General features: G+C 36.5%; 1 protein-coding gene across 1 annotated transcript; it reads left to right on the top strand.

Moving 5' to 3' along the window:
- The first annotated feature begins 252 nt into the window (after positions 1–252).
- On the top strand, positions 253–1,215 carry LOC122431967 (olfactory receptor 13C7-like). The gene has a single exon (XM_043453640.1). The coding sequence runs from the start codon at positions 253–255 to the stop codon at positions 1,213–1,215; it is 963 nt and encodes a 320-aa protein (XP_043309575.1).
- The last annotated feature ends 24,375 nt before the right edge of the window (positions 1,216–25,590 follow it).

The following is a 25,590-nucleotide window of genomic DNA, read 5'->3' as shown; positions in this document are numbered from 1 at the left end:
TGAGTTCTGAAAGTCTAACTGATTTTAGCTTAGAGGATTTTAGCATATTCTTTTTTTTAAATTTTAGCATATTTTTATGCTATCTGTGTATCCAATTATAGGTCCACATTGCCCATAAGGGAAGCCACTTAAGGATGTAAACAACTCTTACAAACACTGCGATAACAGATCCACATGTATTCCAACTGCTGCAGAATTTCTTTTGTTGAAAGAAAATGGGAAAGACCATTAGTTAATGGAAAGACCATTAATATGGGAAAGACCAATCAGTCTTCTGTTACAGAATTTGTCCTACTGGGGCTTTCTGGCTACCCAGAGCTTGAAGCCATTTATTTTGTGCTGGTGTTATTTATGTACCTGGTTATCCTGCTGGGAAATGGTGTCATCATCATTGTAAATGTCTGTGACTCTCACCTGCATACCCCCATGTACTTTTTCCTCAGTAACTTATCATTCTTGGATATTTGCTACACCAGTTCTTCTATCCCCATATTTCTCAGCAGCTTCTTTACTTCAAGGAAGACCATTTCCTTCTCTGGATGTGGAGTACAAATGTTTCTCTCCTTTGCTATGGGAGCCGCGGAGTGTGTCCTTCTAAGCATGATGGCATTTGACCGCTATGTGGCCATCTGCAACCCTCTGAGATACCCCATCATTATGAGCAAGAATTCGTATGTGCCTATGGCTGCAGGGTCCTGGATTGCAGGGGGTGTCAATTCTATGTTGCAAACCTCTCTTGCAATGCGGCTTCCTTTCTGTGGGGATAATGTCATTAATCATTTTACTTGTGAAATCTTGGCTGTCTTAAAATTGGCCTGTGCTGATATTTCCATAAATGTTATTAGCATGGTTGTTGCTAATATGATTTTTCTTGTGGTCCCAGTACTTTTTATTTTCATTTCCTATATTTTTATTCTCTCCACCATCCTGAGGATTCCTTCTTCAGAGGGAAGGCGCAAAGCCTTCTCTACCTGCTCTGCCCACTTAACAGTGGTGATTATATTCTATGGAACCATTCTCTTCATGTATGCAAAGCCCAAGGCTAAAGATTCCTCTGGTGCAGACAAAGTCCAAGTCACAGACAAAATCATCTCTCTCTTCTATGGAGTCGTGACTCCTATGCTTAATCCCCTCATCTACAGTTTGAGGAACAAAGGTGTGAAGGCAGCTGTGAAGAGTATACTCTGTCAGAAATGCTTCTCAAGGGGAAAGTGAATGTTGCTTTAAAAAATTCATTTACTCTGAATGCAGGACTAGTTCTCACCTGGAAGTTCCAAAATAAATGTAAGGATTGGTACACCATTGATTCTTGAAATTCTCATTTTTCTGTTCCTAGGGTCTAAATGTGAGACAAATCTAAGGCCTATGTTCTTCATGACCCTCTTAAGGAGAAAAGGGAAAGAAATCTATAGGTAGAAAAGATTCTCATCCAAACCACAGTTAGTTTAACTATAAAATGATGAGTTCTATAATCTTATGTAAACAGAAGTGGCATTTAACTAGTTTAACCTCTTATCTTCTATGTGCATCAATTTTCTAGTTTCAAAACTTTCCTAGGAAGGTAAAGTACAAAGTGCCTTTTAAGGGTCAGAGTGGTAATAAATTCAACACTGAATGATTCATAATGGGGTAGTGTTGACCTTAGAGAGGGATGACCACTTTTTGATGTTAGATACCTGGGTGTGTGTATATCATAGGAAAGAGAAGAAAAGTGATGCTGTCTTTCCTGGGGCTGATATTCTCTTGCCTGCAATCCGGCAAGCATACTTCTGTACAGAGTTGTCTGAAGGACTGTGAGGCTTTGTGCATACATCCCAACTGATGAGGAAATTTGGTCTATTTTTGTTTCAACAGATGAGCAGTGGCGACTTTGAGTGAAAATGATAATTGCTGTTAAGTGACATAAAAATTACTTAGTTTCTGAAGAACTTGGTTGTACAGTTCTCTGGGAACTTTGTAATAATGGATTTAAAGTGTCACAGAATAGGTGTTTTTACTGTTACATGAATTTCCTGTAAAATATGAGCTTTCATTCATTCATTGAGTCATCTCTTCCTTAATTCGATTTGATTATTCAATCAACCAGTGTTTACTGAGTATCTACTTTGTTTCAAGCATTATGCTACCTATTAGCAATATATATATATATCTCAATATATATATACACATAAATATATATGTATACACATAGATAAAAATAAAAAAATATATATATATATAAACAACATGGAAATGAAAACCAAAACATCACCAAGGGGTGCACAATCTTGTGGAATATGGACTGACTTGAACAAAATATAAAGAATATTTAATATTAAAGATTTTCCTTCTCCACTATTTTCTAAACTGGTTCCTTTGTTTGCATTCAAAGGAAATGCGTTCATAGTATGTTGGATCTTTATTGCGCTGAAGGAGTGAGGGTAGAATAAGACATTCCAAGAAGTCAGATCTCTGATATCCCCTAACCCTCTAGCTGGCTCTACCTTTGTTTGTTTTATATGTTCTGTATTTCTTCATAATATTTTATTTGGGAAAAATAAAAGTTGCTGGGAAAAGTTTTAAAACTACTACGGTGTACTATAGAATCCAGTAAGAGTTGTAAGAAAGAACTGGATACTTTTGTATTGGTGTTTTAGAGGGGTCATTTTGGAGCTGCAGAGGATGAAGTGTTATACCTCCAGCTGTTAAATTCCTTGGTAACTTTCACATTTCTTGACCAGCCACTTGCCCTTACCTGTTTTCTTTCTTGTAGGTTTCAGAGTACTGAGATCCACCCGTTTCCTTGCAGTTTTTATTCCCATCCTGATTGGTTAAAGTTTTACTTTAATTAATAGAGGCAACGGAGAAGAAAAAGAAGGTAACATGAATGGGAACATTCCACATGTTTAGAAAATCTTCCAGACTTTTCCAGAATTAGCTCCGATATAAGAGAACCAATTTGACTCCTGAATGCAAGGTTCTTCCCTCATTCTTTCCTTACATTTCTGTTCCCCTTTTGGTTTTAAACTTCACTAAGTACTTACTGTATGTTTTTTTTTTTTGTCACTGACTAACAGTATGCTCTGTAGTATTTCCCCCTCAACTGTTCAGTATTTACATTATTCTACCTTGTTCATTTGTGTTTACAAATATATTCATATATGAAAATGTAAAGAACATTTTAAGGAAACCTGGAGTTAAATAGTATGGTGTTAGACCAACTCTGAAATCACACGTTCTCTGGGTTCTACAGCTATTAAAATCCAACTTGAAAAATATCAGTTGGTCAATGTGATGTGAGTATAGAATGCAATCCTTTATGTAAAAATGTTTGAAAACTTTAAAGTACTAGAGAAATGAGAAATATGATTATTTTATTCATTAGTTTCTCAATAGCAGATCAGATCTCAAGACCAGATCCTGTATCACTATGGACTTCCCTGTTAGATCTCAAGACCAGATCCTGTATCACTATGGACTTCCCTGTTAGATCTCAAGACCAGATCCTGTATCACTATGGACTTCCCTGTTAGTTCTCAAGACCAGATCCTGTATCACTATGGACTTCCCTGTTAGATCTCAAGACCAGATCCTGTATCACTATGGACTTCCCTGTTAGATCTCAAGACCAGATCCTGTATCACTATGGACTTCCCTGTTAGATCTCAAGACCAGATCCTGTATCACTATGGACTTCCCTAATTTTGCTGCATCCCATCAGTTTTGTAAGGTTGTTATTCATTGTCATTTCTATTGAGGTATTTTCTGATTTCCTCTTTTATTTCATTGTGGACCCATTGGCTTTTCAATATCATGTTTAGTATCCATGTATTTATTTTTTCCTATTTTTCTTTCTGTTTGATCTCCCATAATGCTAGGGTCAGAAAAAGATACTTGAAATAATTTCTGTCCTCTAAAATTTGTAAAGGCTTATTTTCTGTCCTAGTATGTGATTCATGAACACTTGAAAAGAATGTGTATTTTTTAAGTTTTTTGAATGTAGTGTCCTGTAGGTGACGGTTAAGTCTATCTGGTCTATTGTGTCTTTTTGTTTATTTGTCTCTTTTTAAAAACTTTTTAAATTGGAGGATAATTTCAATATTGTGTTGGCTTCTGCCCTACATTCACATGAACATCCTTCCCACCTCCCACCCCATACCGCCCCCAGGTTGTCACAGAGCACCAGATTTGATTTCCTTGCCTCACACAGCAAATTCCCACTGGCTATCTGTTTTACAGACAATAATGTATATGTTTCAGTGCTATTATCTCAAATCCTACCCCTCCTTCTTTCCCCTATTGTGTCCAAAAGTCTCTTCTTAATGGCTGCATCTCCTTTGCTGCCCTGCAGATTTGTTCATCAGTGCTATCATTCTAAATTTCACCCTATATATTTTGATTAGAGCAGTTAGTCCAGTGCCATTGAGAGTAATTATTGATAGATATGTACTTATTGCCATTTTAACCCTGCTTTCCAGTTGATTTTGTAGTTCATTTTTGTTTATTTTTTCTTCTTTTTGTTTTTTATTTTTTGATTTGATGGTTTTCTTTGATTTTTATGCTTGAGTTACTTTTTTTTGTTTTTGTTTTTTTGTGTGTGAATCTATTGTGCTTTTCTGGTTTCTGGTTACCCTAGTTTTCAAGAATGTTAACCCTTAATATCTACATTCTTCAGACTAATAGTCATATAAATTAAAATGCATTATGAAAAGATCTGTTTTTTTTTTTACTTCCCTCCACCAAATTTTGTGATTTTCCTTTCCTATTTTACATGTTCATGTTTATCTATTTATTGTAGCCATAAATGCTTTACAATTTTTTTTTAAATCTATGTATTGGTTTAGAGTGATCTTCAGTCCTTTTGTATATTTGCCTTTCCCTTGTGATTTTTCCCTTCCCTATGGACTCTTGCTTCTTTGCTGTTTGGAGAGGACCTTTCAGTATTTCTTTTAGATTAGGTTTAGTATTGCTGTAATCTTTTAATTTTTGCTTGCTTGAGAAATCCTTTAGTTTTCCTCCTATTCTAAATAATAATCTTGCTGAGGAGAGTATCCTGGAGTTCAGGTTTTTTTTCCTTCCAGGATTTTGAATATCTCATGCCACTCCCTTCTGGCCTGAAAAGTTTCTGCAGAGAAATCAACTGATAGCCTTATGGAGGTTCTCTTGTAACTGACTATTTATCTCTTGCTACCTTTAGAATCCTCTCTTTAATTTTTGCCATTTTAATTAGTTATGATATGTCTTGATGTGAGTCTGTTTGATTTCATCTTGTTTGGGACCCTCTGTGATTCCTTCACCTAACCCTTTTATAGATTTGGTAAGTTTTCAGCCATAATTTCTTTTTATACATTTTCAATCACCTTCTCTCTCTGTTCTCCTTCTGGAACATATTATGCCTAGGTTGGCACTCTTTATATCTTATCATAGATCTTGTATATTGCATGTCTATATATATATATAGGACAATGCTGCTGCTATGTTTCTTCAGTTGTGTCCACCTCTTTGTGACCGTGTGGACTGTAGCCCCCCAGGCTCCTCTATCCATGGAATTCTCCAGGCAAGAATACTGGAGTGGGTTGCCATTCCCTTCTCCAGGGTATCCTCCCGACCCAGGGATCAAACCTGGGTCTCCTGCATTGCAGGCAGATTCTTTACCATCTGAGTTACCTGGGAAGCCCATACATGGGACAGTAACAGTTGACAGACCTAGACAGCATATTAAAAAAAGCAGAGACATTACCTTTCTGACAAAGGTCTGTATAATCAAAGCTATGGTTTTTCCAGTAGTCATGTATAGATGTGAGAGCTGGACCATAAAGAAAGCTGAACCCAAAGCAATCTATAGATTCAATGCAATCCCTATCAAGCTACCAATGGTATTTTTCACAGAACTAGAACAAATAATTTCACAATTTGTATGGAAATACAAAAAATCCTCAAATAGCCAAAGTAATCTTGAGAAAGAAGAATGGAACTGGAGGAATCAACCTTCCTGACTTCAGACTATACTACAAAGCTACAGTCATCAAGACAGTATGGTACTGGCACAAAGACAGAAATATAGATCAACGGAACAGAATAGGAAGCCCAGAGATAAATCCACGAACCTATGGACACCTTATCTTCGACAAAGGAGGCAAGAATATACAATGGAAAAAAGACAACCTCTTTAACAAGTGGTGCTGGGAAAACTGGTCAACCACTTGTAAAAGAATGAAACTAGAACACTTTCTAACACCATACACAAAAATAAACTCAAAATGGATTAAAGATCTAAATGTCAGACCAGAAACTATAAAACTCCTAGAGGAGAACATAGGCAAAACACTCTCCGACATAAACCACAGCAAGATCCTCTATGACCCACCTCCCAGAATATTGGAAATAAAAGCAAAACTAAACAAATAGGACCTAATTAAACTTCAAAGCTTTTGCACAACAAAGGAAACTATAAGCAAGGTGAAAAGACAGCCCTCAGATTGGGAGAAAATAATAGCAAATGAAGAAACAAACAAAGGATTACTCTCAAAAATATACAAGCAACTCCTGCAGCTCAATTCCAGAAAAATAAATGACCCAATCAAAAAATGGGCCAAAGAACTAAACAGACATTTCTCCAAAGAAGACATACAGATGGCTAACAAACACTTGAAAAGATGCTCAACATCACTCATTATCAGAGAAATGCAAATCAAAACCACAATGAAGTACCATTACACGCCAGTCAGGATGGCTGCTATCCAAAAGTCTACAAGCAATAAATGCTGGAGAGGGTGTGGTGAAAAGGGAACCCTCTTACACAGTTGGTGGGAATGCAAACTAGTACAGCCGCTATGGAAAACAGTGTGGAGATTTCTTAAAAAACTGGAAATAGAACTGCCATATGACCCAGCAATCCCACTTCTGGGCATACACACCGAGGAAACCAGATCTGAAAGAGACACATGCACCACAATGTTCATTGCAGCACTGTTTATAATAGCCAGGACATGGAAGCAACCTAGATGCCCATCAGCAGACGAATGGATAAGGAAGCAGTGGTACATATACACAATGGAATATTACTCAGCCGTTAAAAAGAATTCATTTGAATCAGTTCTAATGAGATGGATGAAACTGGAGCCCATTATACAGAGTGAAGTAAGCCAGAAAGATAAAGACCATTACAGTATACTAACACATATATATAGAATTTAGAAATATGGTAATGATAAAGAGACAGATGTACAGACAGAAAAAGAGACACAGATGTACAGAACAGACTTTTGGACTCTGTGGGAGAAGGCGAGGGTGGGATGTTTCGAGAGAACAGCATCGAAACATATATATTATCTATGGTGAAACAGATCACCAGCCCAGGTTGGATGCATGAGACAAGTGCTCAGGCCTGGTGCACTGGGAAGACCCAGAGGAATCGGGTGAAGAGGGAGGTGGGAGGGGGGATTAGGATGGGGAATACATGTAAATCCATGGCTGATTCATGTCAATGTATGACAAAAGCCACTACAATATTGTAAAGTAATTAGCCTCCAACTAATAAAAATAAATGAAAAAAAAAATAAAGAAAGCTGAGTGAGTGGGTGAGTGAAGTCTGCCAGTCGTGTCCGACTTTTTGTGACCCCATGGAGTGTAGCCTACTAGGCTCCTCAGTCCATGGAATTTTCCAGGCAAGAGTACTGAAGTGGGTTGCCATTTCCTTCTCCAGAAAGAAAGCTGAACATTGAAGAATTGATGCTTTTGAACTGTGGTGTTGGAGAAGACTCTTGAGAGTCACTTGGACTGCCAGGAGATCCAACCAGTCCATCCTGAAGGAAATCAGTCCTGCATATTCATTGGAAGGACTGATGCTGAATCTGAAACTCCAATACTTTGGTCACCTGATGGGAAGAACTGACTCATTTGAAAAGACTCTGATGTTTGAAAGATTGAAGGTAAGAGGAGAAGGGGATGACAGAGGATGAGATGGTTAGATGGCGTCACCGACTCGATGGACATGAGTTTGAGCAAGCTCTGGGAGTTGGTGATAGACAGGGAAGCCTGGCATGCTGCAGTCCATGGGGTTTCAGAGAGTTGGACACAACTGAGTGACTGAACTGGCTGAAGGAGAGAGAAAAGAGAATGATTCATGGTGCCATGATGTTGATATCATTCCAGGTTTTGGATTCTTTATCGCCTCTATTTGGGCTTCCCTGATAGCTCAGTTGGATCACCTCTATTCTTTTGTTAAACCCATTCCACAAATTTTAAATTTCTGATATTATAGTAATACTTTCCAGTTATAGACTTCCATTTGGTTCTTTCTGTAGTTATTTCTCCACTGAGATTTGGTATTTTTTCCTTCTTTGTGAATATTTTTTCCTTTATCTAAATAGTTATACTAGTTGTTTATCATCCTTTCTTATAATTTCAACATTTGGGCTATCTCAGAGTTTTGGTTCCTACTGACTGCCTATTATCTTGAGAGTGTGTCATCTGTTTCAGCTTCTTTATATGATAAGTAATTTTGGATTGTTTCCTGGACAATGTGATATTTGGAGATTGAATTACAATAAATTCCTATGTGCTGGTTTTGTGATGAACCTGGTTTGAATCAAACTGTAAGTGTGGTCTTTTTGTTAACTGTTCATATTTTATTTAAATGTACATTTTTCATCTTTATCTGAGTTGTGCACACACAGCATAGGAGTCAATCAGAGAACCTGGTTAAGATTTTAACATAGAACATGATGCTTTTTCTGTATCTCTCCTTTCTGGAATTCTCTCCTTAAGTTACCATGGCTGTGTTTTCCTGGAACACAGCTGGCTTTTCCAGAGAAAGTGCTGGTTTAATGTCAAAGTTTTTCCCATTCCATATAATGCCTAGTTCAGCCAATAGCCCAAAATGTGAAACTCACATAAAAACATTACTTCTCTGAGTAATTTTTTTAATACTTTGTACAAAGTTTATAGTTGTCATCTCTGAGTATCTTGAATTTTATAGGAACTCTTTCAGTCACAGTGAAAACAATAGAAAAATTAGAAGCTCCTGCCACATATTTTATGACTAATAAGGTTTATACCTCTCCCTTTCTATGAGATTGCCCTCTTCCTAATTCATTAACTAATTACACTTATGTCATTTCCTAGTATATATCAAAAACAAAGTAATGCTGATATTTGGAATGGAGAATATGCTACAATGAATAAGGAATTTGAAATTCTCCTGAGGCCAGATTTGAGCATACCGTAAGGGTTAAACTATTAAGAGTAACTGAATAGTAAAATTTGAATGTATTATTGTCTTACTAAGAGTTAAATGAGGCATTATTTGAAAGCATCTGGCTCATAGGAGGGCCTCATTACATTTTGTATTTCTCTTTTTTTTTCTGTCTGGCTTGTCAGTCTCTTTCCACCTCAAGTCTCCCCATCATCTATTCCTTCCTTGATCAGGTAAAATGAAGGCTGAACTCCCGAGTTTACTTCCTTTGGCCAACTCCTCCTCTTTAGTCACTTCCTACTAGTGCTTCTTCTGATTTGCACTTGACTCAAATGGAACCACTCAGGAATTCATGATTAACTACCTTATTGTCCAAAACTCAGAGAACATTAGATGATTGGTATGTACATAAAATATACTAGGTAAAAAAGAACAGTAAGCTCATTTATACTGTCTGAAAGCTCCTTTTAATTAAGTAATAACAGTGAGAGCGCAGTGTAAGGCTGTCTCTCACTGCCTCATTCAGGTACAGACGCCCATGGATCATTGCTTCAAAAACCAGAGAGCAAACAAGGAAGGCAGCAGGTGGAAGAGGCAGTATAATTTAACTAATTTATAAGACATCTTTGTGGTGTGCTAGGTGTCTTGTATACACCATCTTTTTAAAAAAAATATTTATTTTTAAGTTGAAGGATAACTACTTTACAGAATTTTGTTGCTTTCTGTCAAAGCTCAACATGAATCAGCCATAGGTATACATACATCCCCTACCTTTTGAACCTCCCTCCCATCTCCTTCCCCATCCCACCCCTCTAGGCTGATACACCATCTTTTAAATTTTGTCTCGTTAATTAATAATGATAGATAGTGTTAATATAAGTGCTGACTCGGGGTTGATTTCTTCTTTAATTTATTCAACACTGTGGATGTGCCTTGTGTGGACTAGGGATTCATTATAGATATAACATTTTCCCTACTCTTAAGGATTATCACGATAATGTTGTAAGATAGATGAGAAAACTTAGGCTCGAATAAAGATCACACAGGTCGTATATGGTGGCCAAGACTTGAGCCCATTGTATACCTGTATTCCCTACGTTACTTTTAGAATATATTTGAGGAATAAGCTAAATATGAGCAAGTATTTCAGGAAGACAAGAAGAATTGTGAGAAATTCTTGAAAAAAAAAAAGGGTTGTCTATTAGTCTTACTTCCATTTCTCTGAAGAAGTATTACAGTTTTGATTCTTAATTTTTATTTTGAATCAGAGAAATCTTTCCATTTGTGCTGCAAACTGAATTTCTTTCATGGTAAAACAAAACAACAAAAAATCTTTATCTTCCATAGACTTTTGACAACATACTTATCACCAGCATATATGTGGAGTTAACTTAAAATTTGTTCTTAAAAGTAAAACCTGAGTTTATAGTGCAGAATTAGAGTGGAAATATAAAATAAGAGGGTCAATGGGATCTTAAGAAACACCACCATGTATTATAACTCATTAGTCTATCAAAGGGAGAATTTTTTAACTTCTTCAGCATATTCTACTCAGTTGTTTATCTTCCATTGTTTTACCCTACATATAAAGATTATGTTCTATTTTACAAAAATATTTGGAATTGTGGTTTGGGGGATTAAAATATAAATTTTTCTTATTGTGCAATATTTTAGATACTTGGATTTATATTTATACTATTTTTTCATTTTAACTATTTCAATGGTTAATGATGGCCTACTATTTTTTTTCATTTATTTTCATTAGTTGGAGGCTAATTACTTTACAATATTGTAGTGGTTTTTGCCACACATTGACATGAATCAGCCATGGATTTACATGTGTTCCCCATCCCAATCCCCCCTCCCGCTTCCCTCCCCATCCCATCCCTCTGGGTCTTCCCAATGTACCAGCCCTGAGCACTTGTCTCATGCATCCAACCTGGGCTGGTGGTCTGTTTAACCCTTGATAGTATACTTGTTTCAATGCTATTCTCTCAGAACATCCCACCCTCACCTTCTCCCACAGAGTCCAAAAGTCTGTTCTGTACATTTGTGTCTCTTTTTCTGTTTTGCATATAGGGTTATCAATACCATCTTTCTAAATTCCATATATATGCATTAGTATACTGTATTGGTCTTTATCTTTCTGGCTTACTTCACTCTGTATAATGGGCTCCAGTTTCATCCATCTCATTAGAACTGATTCAAATGAATTCTTTTTAACAGCTGAGTAATATTCCATTGTGTATATGTACCACAGCTTCCTTATCCATTCATCTGCTGATGGGCATCTAGGTTGCTTCCATGTCCTGGCTATTATAAACAGTGCTGCGATGAACATTGTGGTGCACATGTCTCTTTCAGATCTGGTTTACTCAGTGTGTATGCCCAGAAGTGGGATTGCTGGGTCATATGGCAGTTCTGTTTCCAGTTTTTTAAGGAATCTCCACACTGTTCTCCATAGCGGCTGTACTAGTTTGCATTCCCACCAACTGTGTAAGAGGGTTCCCTTTTCACCACACCCTCTCCAGCATTTATTGCTTGTAGACTTTTGGATAGCAGCCATCCTGACTGGCGTGTAATGGTACCTCATTGTGGTTTTGATTTGTATTTCTCTGATAATGAGTGATGTTGAGCATGTTATTAAACTTAAAAGCTTTTTCACAACAAAGGAAACTATAAGCAAGGTGAAAAGACAGCCCTCAGAATGGGAGAAAATAATAGCAAACAAAGCAACAGACAAAGGATTAATCTCAAAAATATACAAGCAGCTCCTGCAGCTTAATTCCAGAAAAATAAATGACCCAATCAAAAAATGGGCCAAAGAACTAAACAGACATTTCTCCAAAGAAGACATACAGATGGCTAACAAACACATGAAATGATGGCCTACTATTTTTAATTAACTTAGCACTGGACTTTTTACAGAGAACAGTGTATGATAGTATGCCATTGGGAAGATTTCAGAAGCTAATAAGTGGTTATAGCATTAAAGAAAAATTGCTGGAGTAGGTAAGGGTCAGGGTAGCATAGAGGAGGGAGTAACTAACTCAACGGAATCTTGGAAGGCTTTACAAGGGATGTAAGATTTGACCTGTGTCTTCTGTTGTTGCTAAGATTTCACCAGAGAAGGAGAAATGTCACAATGCAGAGGAAATTGTGTGTATTATTGTTGTTACATGAGAAAAAACATGAAATAATTGAGTAACCACACTGAGTGCAGCACAGTATGTGATAAGAAAAGGGGGCAACATTGGCAGGAAACCAGAGTTGAAATATGTGGTTCAAATGTACGCTGGGGCAGATGAGGTCTCTAGATTAAAAAAAAATAAGCAAACATATATAAAAAATATTTCAGATAAAAGGTACTGGAAATATTTGTGTTGGATTTTCTGGGAAAGATAATTTTAAATATATTTTTTGTTTTGTCCTCCTAAGTTTACTGACATTTCTTAGATTACTTAACCCTACTTAAAAAAATTATTTATTTTTTATTGAAAGATAGTTGCTGTTTTCTGTCAGACCTCAACATGAAACAGCCATAGGAATACATATATGCCTTCCCTTTTGAACCTCCCTCCCCTCTCCCTTGCCATCCCACCCCTCCAGTCTGACACAGAGCCCCTGTTTGAGTTTCCTGAGCAATACTGCAAATTCCTGTTGGCTGTCTATTTTACATATGGTAATGTAAGTTTCCATGTTACTCTTTCCATACATCTCACCTTCTCCTCCCTCTCCCCATGTCCATAAGTCTATTCTCTATGTCTGTTTCTTTACTGCTGCCCTATAAATAAATTCTTCAGTAACATTTTTCTAGATTCCATATTTATCTTTCTCTTTCTGACTCACTTCACTCTGTATAATAGGTTCTAGGTTCATCCACTTCATCAGATCTGTCTCAAGTGAGTTCCTTTTTATGGCTGAGTAATATTCCATTGTGTATATGCACCACAACTTCTTTATCCATTCACCTGTCAGTGGGCATCTAGTTTGCTTCAATGTTCTAGCTATTGTAAATAGTGCTGCAGTGAACAATGGGATACATGTGTCTCTTTCAATTGATTTCCTCAGGGTATATGCCTCGGAGTGGGTTTGCTGGGTCATATGGTGGTTTTATTATTAGTTTTTAAAGGAATCTCTACACCGACTTCTATAGTGGCTGTATCAATTTACATTCCCACCAACAGTGCAAGACCGTTCCCTTTTCTCCACACCCTCTCCAGCATTTATTGTTTGTAGACTTTTTGATGATGGCCATTCTGATCCATGTGAGGCGATAACCTTATTGTAGTTTTGATTTGCATTTCTCTAATAATGAGCAATGTTGAGCATCTTATCATGTGTTTGTTAGCCATCTGTTGGTCTTCTTTGGAGAAATGTCTCTTTAGGTATTCTTTCCACTTTTTGATGGGGTTGTTTGTTTTTCTGGTATTGAGTTGTATGAGCTGCTTGTATATTTTGGAAATTAATCCTTTGTCAGTTGTTTCATTAGCTATTATTTTCTCCCATTGTGAGGGTTGTCTTTTCACTTTCCTTATGGTTTCCTTTGCTGTGCAAAAGCTTTTAAGTTTAATCAGGTCCCACTTGTTTACTTTTGTTTTTATTCCCATTACTCTAATAGGGGGTTTCCCTCATAACTCAGTTGGTAAATCATCTGCCTGAAATGCAGGAGACCTGGCTTTGATTCCTAGGTTGGGAAGATTCCCTGGAGAAGGAAGTGGCAAACCACTCCAGTATTCTTGCCTGGAGAATCCCATGGACATAAGAGCCTGGCAGGCCACAGTCCATGGGATCACTAGAGTTGGACACAACTTAGTGACTAAACCACCACCACTCTAGGAGGTGGATCATAGAGGATCTTGCTTTGATTTATGTCATCGAGTGTTCTGCCTATGTTTTCCTCTAAGAGTTTTATAGCTCCTGGTCTTACACCTAGGTCTTTAATCCATTTTGAGTTTATCTTGTGTATGGTGTTTGGAAGTGTTCTAATTTCATTCTTTTACACGTAGCTGTCCAGTTTTCCCAGCATCATTTATTGAAGAGGCTGTCTTTGCCCCATTGCATATTCTTGCCTCCTTTGTAAAAAATAAGGTACCCAAAGGTGCATGGGTTTATTTCTGGGCTTTCTATCTTGTTCCTGTGTCTATATTTCTCTTTCTGTGCCAATACCATACTGTCTTGATGACTGCAGCTTTGTAGTATAATTTTAAGTCAGGAAGGTTGATTCCTCTAGCTCCATTTTTCTTTCTCAACACTTCTTTGGCTATTCGGGGTCTTTTCGTTTTCCATATGAATTGTGAAATTTTTTGGTCTAATTCTGTGAAAAATGCCATTGTTAATTTGATAGTGATTGCATTGAATCTGTAGATTGCATTTGGTAGTATAGTCATTTTCAAAATATTGATTCTTCCTGCCCAGAAACATGGAATATCTTTCCATCTGTTTATGTCATCTTTGATTTCTTTCATTAGTGTCTTGTAATTTTCTGTGTACAGTTCTTTTGTCTCCTTAGGTAAGTTTATTCCTAGATATTTAATTCTTTATGTTGCAGTGGTGAATGGGATTGATTCTTTGATTTCTCTTTCTGATTTTTCATTGTTAGTATATAGAAATGCAAGTGATTTCTGTGTATTGATTTTGTATCCTGCAACTTTGCTAAATTCACTTATGAGCTCTAGTAATTTTCTGATACTATCTTTATGGTTTTCTATGTACAGTATCATGTCATATGCAAACAGTGAGAGCTTTACTTCTTCTCTTCTCATCTGGATTCCTTTTATTTCTTTTTCTCCTCTAACTGCTGTAGCTAGGACTTCCAGAACTATGCTGAATAATAGTGGTGAAAGTGGACACCCTTGTCTTGTTCCTGATCTTAGGGGGAATGCTTTCAGTTTTTCACCATTAAGAATAATATTTGCTGTGTACTTATCATATATGGCCTTTACTATGTTGAGGTATGTTACTTCTATGCCCATTTTTGAAGAGTTCTAATCATAAATGGGTGCTGAATTTTGTCAAAGACTTTCTCTGCATCTATTGAAATTATCATATGGTTTTTATCTTTCAATTTGTTAATATGGTATATCACATTGATTGATTTGCATATATTGATGAATCCTTGCATCCCTGAAATAAACCCAACTTGATCATGGTGTATGAGCTTTTAGACGTGTTGCTGAATTCTGCTAAAATTTTGTTGATGATCTTTTCATCTATGTTCATCAGTGATATTGGCTTATAGTTTTCTTTTTTTTTTGTTTTGTCCTTGTCTTGTTTTGGTATCAGGGTGATGGTGACTTGTAGAATGAATTTGGAAGTGTTCCTTCCTCTACAATTTTTTGAAAGAGTTTAGAAGGATAGCCATTAGTTCTTCTCTAAATGTTTGATTGAATTCTCCTGTGAAGCCATCTGGTCCTGGGCTTTTGTATTTTGGGAGATTTTTGATCACAGCTTTGATTTCAGTGCTTGTAATTGGGTTGTTCATAATTTATATTTCTTCCTGGTTCAGTATTGGAAGATTGAACTTTTCTAAGAATCTGCCCATTTCTTCCAGGTTATCCATTTTATTGCCATATAGTTCTTCATAATAGTCTCTTATAATCCTTTTTATTTCTACTTTGCCTATTGTAACCTCTTTTCAATTTCTAGTTTTGTTGGTTTGATTCTTCTCTTTTTTTCTTAATGAGTCTGTCTAAAGCTTTGTCAATTTTGTTTATCTTCTCAAAGTACCAAACTTTATTTTATTCTTTAATAAATTTAATTAATTAAAAATTATTTTGTTAATCTTTACTATTATTTCTTTCATTTATTTCCACTCAGATCTTTATGATTTCTTCCCTTCTACTAATTTTGGAGGTTTTTTGTTCTTGTTTTTCCAGTTGTTTTAGGTGGAAAGTTAGGCTGTCTGTTTGATGTTTTTCTTGTTTCTTGAGGTAGGATTGTATTGATATAAACTTCCCTCTTAAAACTGCTTTCACTGTATCCCATAGGTTTTGAGTTGTTGTGTTTTCATTGTCATTGGTCTCTAGAAATTTTTTTATTTCCCTTTTGATTTCTTCAGAAACCTGTTGGTTATTTAGAAACGAGCTGTTTAGTCTCCATGTTTCTGTTTCTTACAATTTTTTTTCTTGTAATGGATATCTAGTCTCATAGCATTGTGGTCGGAGAAGATGCTTGGCATGATTTCAATTTTCTTAATTTTACTGAGGTTTTATTTGTGACCCAAGATCTGGTCTATCCTGGAGAATGTTTCATGTGCACTTGAGTGAAGGTGTATTCTTCTGCATTTGGATGCAATGTCCTGAAGATATCAATGAGATTCATCTGATCTAATATATCATTTAAGACTTGTGTTTCCTTATTCATTTTCTGTTTTGATGAAATGTCCATTGGTGTGAATGGGGTATTAAAGTCTCCAACTATTATTGTGTCACTGTCAATTTCTCCTTATATATATGTTAGTGTTTGCATTATGTGTTGAGGTGCTCCTATGTTGGGTGCATAGATATTTACAATTGTTATGTCTTCCTCCTTGATTGATCCCTTGATCATCATGTAGTGTCCTTCCTTATCTCTTGTAATCTTCTTTATTTTAAGGTCTATTTTGTCTGATTTGAGGATTGCTACTCCAGCTTTGCTTCCCATTTTCATGGAATATATTTTTCCATTCTCTCAGTTTCAATCTATATGTGTCTTGAGGTCCGATGTGGGTTTCTTGTAGATAGCATATATATGAATCTTGCTTTTGTATTCATTAAGCCAGTCTGTGTCTTTTGGCTGGAGCACTTAATCTATTTACATTTAAAGTAATTATTGTTATATATGTTCCTATTGCCATTTTCTTAATCATTTGGGGTTGATTTTGTAGATCCTCTTTCTTCTGTTGTAGTTCTTGACAATGTAAGTCCCTTTCAATTTATTGTAAAACTGGTTTGGTGGTATTGAATTCTCAACTTTTGCTTGTCTGAAAAGCTTTTTATTTCTCCATCAATTTTGAATGGGATCCTTGCCAGGCACAGTAATCTTGGTTGTAGATTTTCCCCTTTCAGTACTTTAAATATATCCTGCCATTCCCATCTGGCCTGAAGAGTCTCTGCTGAAAGATCAGCTGTTAAGCATATGGGGTTTCCCTTGTGTGTTACTGTTGCTTCTCCCTTGCTGCTTTTAATATTCTTTCTTTGTGTTTAGTCTTTGTTAGTTTGATTAGTATGTGTCTTGGCGTGTTTCTCCTTGGGTTTATCCTGTATGGGACCCTTTGTCCTTCTTGGACTTGATTGACTATTTCCTTTCCCATGTTGGGGACATTTTCAACTATAATATCTTCAAAAATTTTCTCATACTCTTTCCTTTTCTCTTCTTCTTCTGGGACCCCTATTATTTGAATGTTGGTGCATTTGATACTGTCTCAGAGGTGTCTGAGACTGTCCTCAGTTCTTTTCATTCTTTTTACTTTATTCTGCTCTTCAGAAGTTATTTCCACCATTTTATCTTCCTGCTCACTGATTCATTCTTCTGCTTCAGATATTCTGCTATTGATTCCTTCTAGAGTATTTTTAATTTCAGTAATAGTGTTGTTTGTCTATGTATGTTTATTCTTTAATTCTAGGTCTTTGTTAATTGATTCTTGCATTTTCTCGATTTTATTTTCAAGGTTTTTATTTTTATCATCTTTACTATCATTATTCTGAATTCTTTTTCTGGTAGTTTGCCTATTTCTTCTCTATTTATTTGGACTTCTGTGTTTCTAGTTTGTTCCTTCATTTGTGCAGTATTTCTCTGCCTTTCAGTATTTTTTTGTTTTGTTTTGTTTTAAGTTATTGTGTTTGAGGTCTCCTTTCCCAGGCTTCAAGGAAAGTTGAATTCTTTCCTTGAAGCAGGTTGAATTCTTTCTTCCTTTTGGTTTCTGCCCTCTAAGTTTGGTCCAATGGTTTGTGTAAACTTCTTATAGGGTGAGATTTGTGTTGAGTTTTTGTTTGTTTGCTTTTCTTCTGATGAGCAAGGCTGAGTGAGGTGGTAATCCTGTCTGCTGATGATTGGGTTTGTATTTTTGTTTTGTTTGTTGTTTAGTTGAGGCATCCTGCCCAGGGTGCTATTGGTGGTTGGGTGATGCCAGGTCTTGTATTCAAGTGGTTTCCTTTGTGTGAGTTCTCACTATTTGATACCCCCTAGGGTTAGTTCTCTGGTAGTCTAGGGTCTGGGAGTTAGTGCTCCCACTCTAAAGGCTTAGGGCTTGATCTCTGGTCAGGAACGAAGATTCCACAAGTGGTTTGTTATGGCATTAAGTGAGATTAAACAAATATCCCCAAAATGAGGAATCAAAGATGAACCCCAGACAAATGGCAGTTACAAAATCAGGCAAATAATAATTAAAATAATGGAATATACACATATATATGTACACCCATGAGCAAAGTCAAAAGAGTCCAACAAAAATAAAGTACAGTAGATTGACCTGGCAAACAAAGGAAATCAAAAATTATAATTAGCAGTTAAGAACAAAACCAGCTTAAGCACAAACTGGAAAACAAAACTAAAGCAAGATACCAAGGGGGGAATAAAGCAATGAAAACAAAATTAACAAATATGTTGAGAGGAAAGAAAAGAAAGAAAGGATATATATGCAAAGTTAAACAGAGGTAGAAAAAGAAGAATTATATATGTTAAAGATTAACTGCAAGGGGAAAAGAACAGTAGGAAAAAGGAACAAAGGAATAAATGTAGAAAAAAATAATAATAGGTTTTAAAAATTAAAAATTGAAATTTAAAAAAAGAGAAAAAAAAAAAAAGAGGAAAACTCCATAGAACTGCAAATACCCAATGTAGAGCACAGGTTTGTGACAACAATAAAAAATGTGACTGAGAGAAAAAAAAAAGCTCAAAAGCTTAACTGGATTTCTTAGTGCCTATAAAGTAGACAAGTACAACAGAGGGTGGAAATAAGGGAAGTAAAGGAAAAAAAAAATCCAAAAGAATCTACTGAACAAGTCAAAAAGTAAGAATAATAAGTGTTTTTCTTGAGGCACTGCTGTCAGAGTCCTTTCCCTCGCCGGGGGTCACAGTCCATCTCACCTCCCTAGGATGCCCTCCAACATTGTGCTGATCTTTGGACCTGCTGTGGGGGCAGCTCAGATTCTAATCTGGTCCTACTCCTCTGTGTTCCTGCCTCCAGTGTCCGCAACTATCAGAAATAGTGCGTTTTCTTTCGTGAGAGCTCTCAATGGCCTTTTATATATTCCATAGACACAGAGTCTGCTTAGTTGATCATTTGGATTTAATCTGCAGTTTATACAGCTGGTGGGAAGGTTTTGGGTCTTCTTCCTTAGCCACACTGCCCTTGGGTTTCAATAGTGGTTTTATTTCCACCTCTACATGTGAGTCATACACTGGGGTTTGCTCCTGAGGCTGCCCTGGAGGACTTGGGTCTGCCCCTGTGAGGGCCAGGTGTGGAGGCGGTGCAGCTGCTTGGGTCACGGGGATTCTGGCAGCAGCAGGTACTCAGGGGAGTTGGTGGCTAGGGCAGCAGGAAATATAGTGCTCTAGAAGGGTATGGCAACCAGTATTGGCCAATATGCTCCAGTATTCTTGCCTGGAGAACCCTTCTCTCTGACAGAGAAGCCTGGCAGCCCTCAGTCTACAGGGTCGTAAAGAGTTGGACATGACTGAAGCGACCCTGCGTGCATAGACACAAGACTATTTTTGCCTGTGACAGCTCTGTCCCAGTGAGAGTTGAGCATGAAGGTGGCGCAGCTGCTTGGCTTGCAGGGACCCTGGAGGTGCCAAGTTTACAGGGACATGGACTGCCTATGCCACAGAAGTTATGGCCCTATCAGAATATTTTTTCAAGCTTCTTGTAGTTGGTGATCAGAAGGCCTCTTTAGCCAGTCTTTGTCTGAACCCAACTTTTTTTAAAAAATTTTTTAAATTGGAGGATAATTGCTTTCCAATGCTGTATTGATTTTTACCATGTGTGCATGCATCCTAAGTCTCTTCAGTCATGTCCGACTCTTTGTGACCCCATGGACTGTAAGCCACCAGGCTCCTCTGTCCGTGGTATTCCCCAGGCAAGAATACTGGAGTGGGTTGCCATACCCTCCTCCAGGGGATCTTCCCCACCCAGGGATCAAACCCAAGCTCTCTTAAGTCTCCTGCATTGGAAGGCAGGTTCTTTACCACTGTGTCACGTGGGAAGCCTCAGCCATAGTATACATGTTTCCTTTCCCTCTTAAACCTCCCTCCCATCCCCCACCCCATCCGACCCCTCTAGGTTGTCACAGAGCACTGGGTAGGACTCCCTGTGTTATGCAACAGCTTCCCACTAGCTATCTGTTTTACATATGGTAATGTAATGTGTATGTTTCAATGCTACTCTCTCAATTCATCCACCCTCTCATTCCCCAACTGTGTCTACAACTCTCTTCTCTTTGTTTCTGTCTCTATTCCTGCCCTACAAATAGGTTCATCAGTGCCATTTTTCTAGATTTCATATATATGTGTTAATATACAATATTTGTTATTCTCTTTCCGATTTAACTTCACTGTGTATAACAAGCTCTAGTTTAATCCACTTCATTAGAATTGACTCAAATGTATTCTTTCTTATGGCCGAGTAGTTTTCTATTGTATATATGTATTCCGCAACTTTTTTATCCATTCATATGTTGATCAACATCTATGTTCTTTCCATGTCCTGGCTATTGTAAATAGTGATGCAATGAACCCTGGTGTACATTTGTCTTTTTGAATGATCATTTTCTCAGGATACATGCCCAGCAGCTGGGATTGCTGGGTCATATGCTAGTTTTGGGACTTCCCTGGTGGCTCAGACGGTAAAGCGTCTGGCTACAATGTGGGAGATCCAGGTTTGATCCCTGGGTCGGGAAGATCTTCTGGAGAAGGAAATGGCAACCCACTCCAGTACTCTTGCCTGGAAAATCCCACTGATGGAGGAGCCTGGTAAGCTACAGTCCATGGGGTTGCAAAAAGTCGGACATGACTGAGTGACTTCACTTTCTTTCTTTTCTATGGTAGTTTTATTCCTAGTTTTTTAAGGACTCTCCATATTGTTCTCCACAGTGGCTGTATCAATTTACATTCCCACCAACAGTGCAAGAAGGTTCCCTTTTCTCCACATTCTCTCCAGCATTTATTGTTTGTAGATTTTTTGATGATGGCCATTCTGACTGGTGTGAGGTGATAACCTCATTGTAGTTTTGATTTGCATTTTTCTAATAATGAGTGATGTTCAGCATTTTTTTCATGCATGTATTGGCCATTGGTTTCTCTTCTTTGGAGAAGTGTATGTTTAGGTCTTCTGTCCACTTTTTGATTGGGTTGGTTTTTTTTTTTTTCCCCTGATACTGAGCTGTATGTGCTGCTTGTATATTTTGGAGATTAATCCTTTGTCAGTTGCTTTATTTGCAATTATTTTCTCCTGTTTTGAGGGTTGCCTTTTCATCTTGTTTATAGTTTCCTTTGCTGTGCAAAAGCTTTTACATTTAATTAGGTCCCATTTGTTTATTTTTGTTTTTATTTCCACTCTAGGAGGCGGGTTGAAGAGGATCTTGCTGAAATTTATGTCAAAGAGTGTTATGTGTTTTCTTCTAAGAGTTTTATAGTTTCTGGCCTTACATTTAGGTCTTTAATCTCATTTGAGGTTTTTCATATGTATGGTGTTAGAAAGTGTTCTAATTTCATTCTTTTACACATAGCTGTTTTGTTTTCCCAGCACCACTTATTGAAGAGGTTATCTTTCCTCCATTGTATATTCTTGCCTCCTGTGTCAAAGATAAGATACCCATAGGTGCATGGGTTTATCTCTGGGCTTTCTATCTTGTTTTGTTGATCTATATTTCTGTTTTGTTCCAGTACTATACTGTTTTGATTAGTCTTACAATTTTATGAGATCACAGATGTTTTCAGAACATGATATAATTTCAGAACATGTTATCAGAACATGATATATGACTTTCTTTTGTTCTGCTCCTATTAGAACTCTTGACTCAAAATACATAAGCTTGTTTTGTTCATAAACTCAAATATGTCAGTTTCTTATCATTTTCTCCATAACCAGGGTTTACTCACTATTTTTCTCATAGGACCTCCTTGTTCTTAGGCTACAGATGATAGGAGTGATTATGGGGGTGACTACCCATAGAACAGGGTAATCGGTTTGTTCAAAATCATTGTTTGGACTTTAGCTTCATGTCCGTGAAGAGGATTGTTTCATAAAACACAATCACCACTTCTCAGTACAGCATAGATGATGAAAATATAGGCAACAAATGAGCTGTAATGGAGTAAATGAAAATATTACATTGCCCAACATTATTATACTCATTAAAAATATTTATGCAGACTGCTTTTTTAAAGGCACTATTTCACAAAAAATGATTAATTATATTTTTTCCACAAAAGAACACTCATAATGTGAGTACATTTTGTGCCAATCCATTGAGAAAGTTTAATCCCCATATAGCTGCCATCTAAACACTAAGTGTCTTATTTACAATGATGAATTATCTCAGAAATTTGTTTATGGCCATGGAGAAATCTCATGCCATCACTGACAGGAACACACACTCTGTGGACTGCATTACATAAAGAGATAGGCATTTTTAAAGTTATGAATGAGATAGGTTTTTTTAATAATAGGAAGGGGGACGAGAGATGATGTGTGCCAGATATCCAGGAAGGAGAGATTACCAAAAAAGAAGTCCATGGTGTTCATGGCATGTGGAGGAAGACTTCTTAGAGGGTGAAGATGACTAAGGTACTGTTTTCAGGGTTTATCAGGCACATCACTAAAGACATGACAAAAATGAACTTTTGTTAGTTCCTTGGTACTCAGAAAGGTCTTTCAGAATGAATTCAATTTCAGTTGTCCAGATGATTCTTTGCATTTTCTTTTTCTTTCTTGAAATGATCCAGAAAAAGAAATAGCACATAAGTTAAACGAGTTGTCCTATGTTACATAAAGTAAGAGGTAATTGGGGTGGAAGATGTAAAAACTATGTGAGCACTATGTGAAGTATTGGTAATATCAGTGAGATCAGCTCATGGGATTTCTCTTCTAGAGCATAAAACAGCTGAGCAACATTGGTAGCTTATTAAAAATACAGGCTGCTATATTCCATTTCCTGGGACTGTGATACATAAAATCTGAAGCAGGGAAGAATGACTTGCATTTTTAATAAATATCTGTTATTAGATAGGTTAAAAAATAGAAACTAAAATTTATCTGTCAAAGAATGTAAAAGAATAATTTCATTTGCTTGAAACATTGTCCTGATGTTACTTATTTGGGTGCTTCACTTAAGTAATGTTGGACATAGGATTTTGAGGACCCCTTGTGACTTGGGGTGAAGAAAGGAAGAAATAGTTGAAGAGCTCTGTTCTTGGAGAGAAGCTTAATCATATGGTGACAGACCAGGACCTAATATGACATTCAGAAACCAATTCCTTGTAATCAGGTCAATAAACTTTAGAAACAATGATGTTGGATACCCAGTTTTAACTACTTCCCTGTTCAGTTGCTGTTTTCCCCCCATTATCTTCAGACTTTTAGTCAAAATTTGTTTTACCTATGTTAGTGGTTTGTGATAAACAAACTGTGTTCACTATTTGGATGAAGCAGTTCAAGGAAAGGTGAGTTCTACCTGCGGAAGTAAAAATAAATAAATAAATAAAAAACAGCTCAGAGCCCTTGGGATATATATGTATTCACCATTACCTCCTAATTGTGTAAATTAGATAGATAGTGACTATATGTCAGTTAATTTGGGTATATCTCTTTGGGTAAATTCTTTGGAGATGCTTATATAATGGGATGGGATTGAGTTAGAAGTTAGGTTGTGGAGTTATAGAAAACTGAATAGCGTGATGGCTTATAGGTTTCAATTACATGATTTCAAACTTCTGAATTTGTTGTGAATTTTAAAATGCCACTCATATTCACATAGCACATGTAAATTCTGAGTTTCAGAGTCAGATGAAATAGTTATTTTCTACAATAAAACCCTTTTCTTTTTACTCACTAATTGATTAACAAATTACAATTAAATAATATATATAAAATTCTGACAACAGTGTGTAGAAATTTGTCTTTTTATTATTATTTTTAATAACCAAGAGTTAATGTAGCTAAATGAGGTCTTTCTGCAATATTGTGAATAAGACAGTAGGATGAACAAAGGTGTGGATAAAAACATTAAAATATGTTTGGATTAAGGATTCCAGCCATATATCATAAGATTGAGAATGAGATAAGATATATTCTCAGTACTTCTGATTGGTTATTTAAAATACAGTAATGGATTTAATATAATTAAGTCTTTAGGGCATTATTCTTGAAGTTTTCAAAAGTTTTAAACATTTTCCCCCTGAGCAATTTAAACTTATAGCTTAGAAAATTTCATGAATCCCTGGAAGCAAGAAATATTTAAATTGCCTTCCTGAGTCTGGAGAAGATTCTTTAGAGAAATTCCTTGGTCTTCACAATGGGGCAGTGTTTCTACTTGGGTTTGAAGGGCAGATGAAATCTTCCATATTCTTAAATATTAGCTTCCCTCTTACATTTGTACTAGCAGAATCAAAATATACTCCCTTTGTAAACAATCTTATTTGGCTCTACTATATAGGAGCTTTTAAAACAATTTGGAATAATGCCTTTGCTATTAATGTTTTCCAGAGAAGTCCTGTGATATTATGGCTCCTCAGTGGTAATACCTTCAGAAATTTATCAACCTTGTGGAAAATTTTGTACAATATGCTACAAATAGAAGACCAGTGCAAAGCAATCTGCTATGTGTTGCAACCTAGGAGGCAAGCTGAACTTCCATTTAAGGTAATAACTGAGAACATACACTAGAAACATATTTCTAAGGGGATATTAAACTGAGTCAAAGTAAGCCATGTGTTTTGGGGATAGAATATATTTTTATCATGAATCATCTATAAATAATAGGAATTAAAGAAATTCTAAGATGATATTTTCTTTGGTATACTGAAGAGAAAAATGAAAAATAGAATCAAAACAGTAATTTGAAATCTGAAGTAATTTGAATATCCTCAAAAGCTGTATATTTAGGTCAAGAATCCATCGTTTAATCAGAATATAGTTTCCTGGTCTTTGGTTTGGTGTAAGTGAGTACATGTCTACTGGTGTCATTTCTTACTGGTCCAGTGAGGTTGTTGTGAAATAGGCAGCAGATTTGCAGTCTTATCTAGAACATAAATTAGGCTGGTGTCACCAGAGTTCTGATTCTATAACAGTTTACCTCATGGCACCAATTCAGTTTTCTTTGGTTTGGTTTGCAAACATTTTTTACAGTGCTGATCATGAACAGACAGCCATTCTCTACCCTGCAGCCTCTCTATTTTGAAAACTTTGTTACTTGTTCTTGAATACATTTTCTGAT

Source organism: Cervus canadensis, chromosome 30, assembly GCF_019320065.1.
Source record: "Cervus canadensis isolate Bull #8, Minnesota chromosome 30, ASM1932006v1, whole genome shotgun sequence".
In the NCBI taxonomy this organism is placed as follows: Eukaryota; Metazoa; Chordata; class Mammalia; order Artiodactyla; family Cervidae; genus Cervus; species Cervus canadensis.
This window is presented reverse-complemented; position numbering and strand designations above follow the sequence as displayed.

Excerpts from the sequence above, each read along its gene's own strand:
- LOC122431967 (XM_043453640.1), top strand. The coding sequence starts at position 253 with ATGGGAAAGACCAATCAGTCTTCTGTTACAGAATTTGTCCTACTGGGG.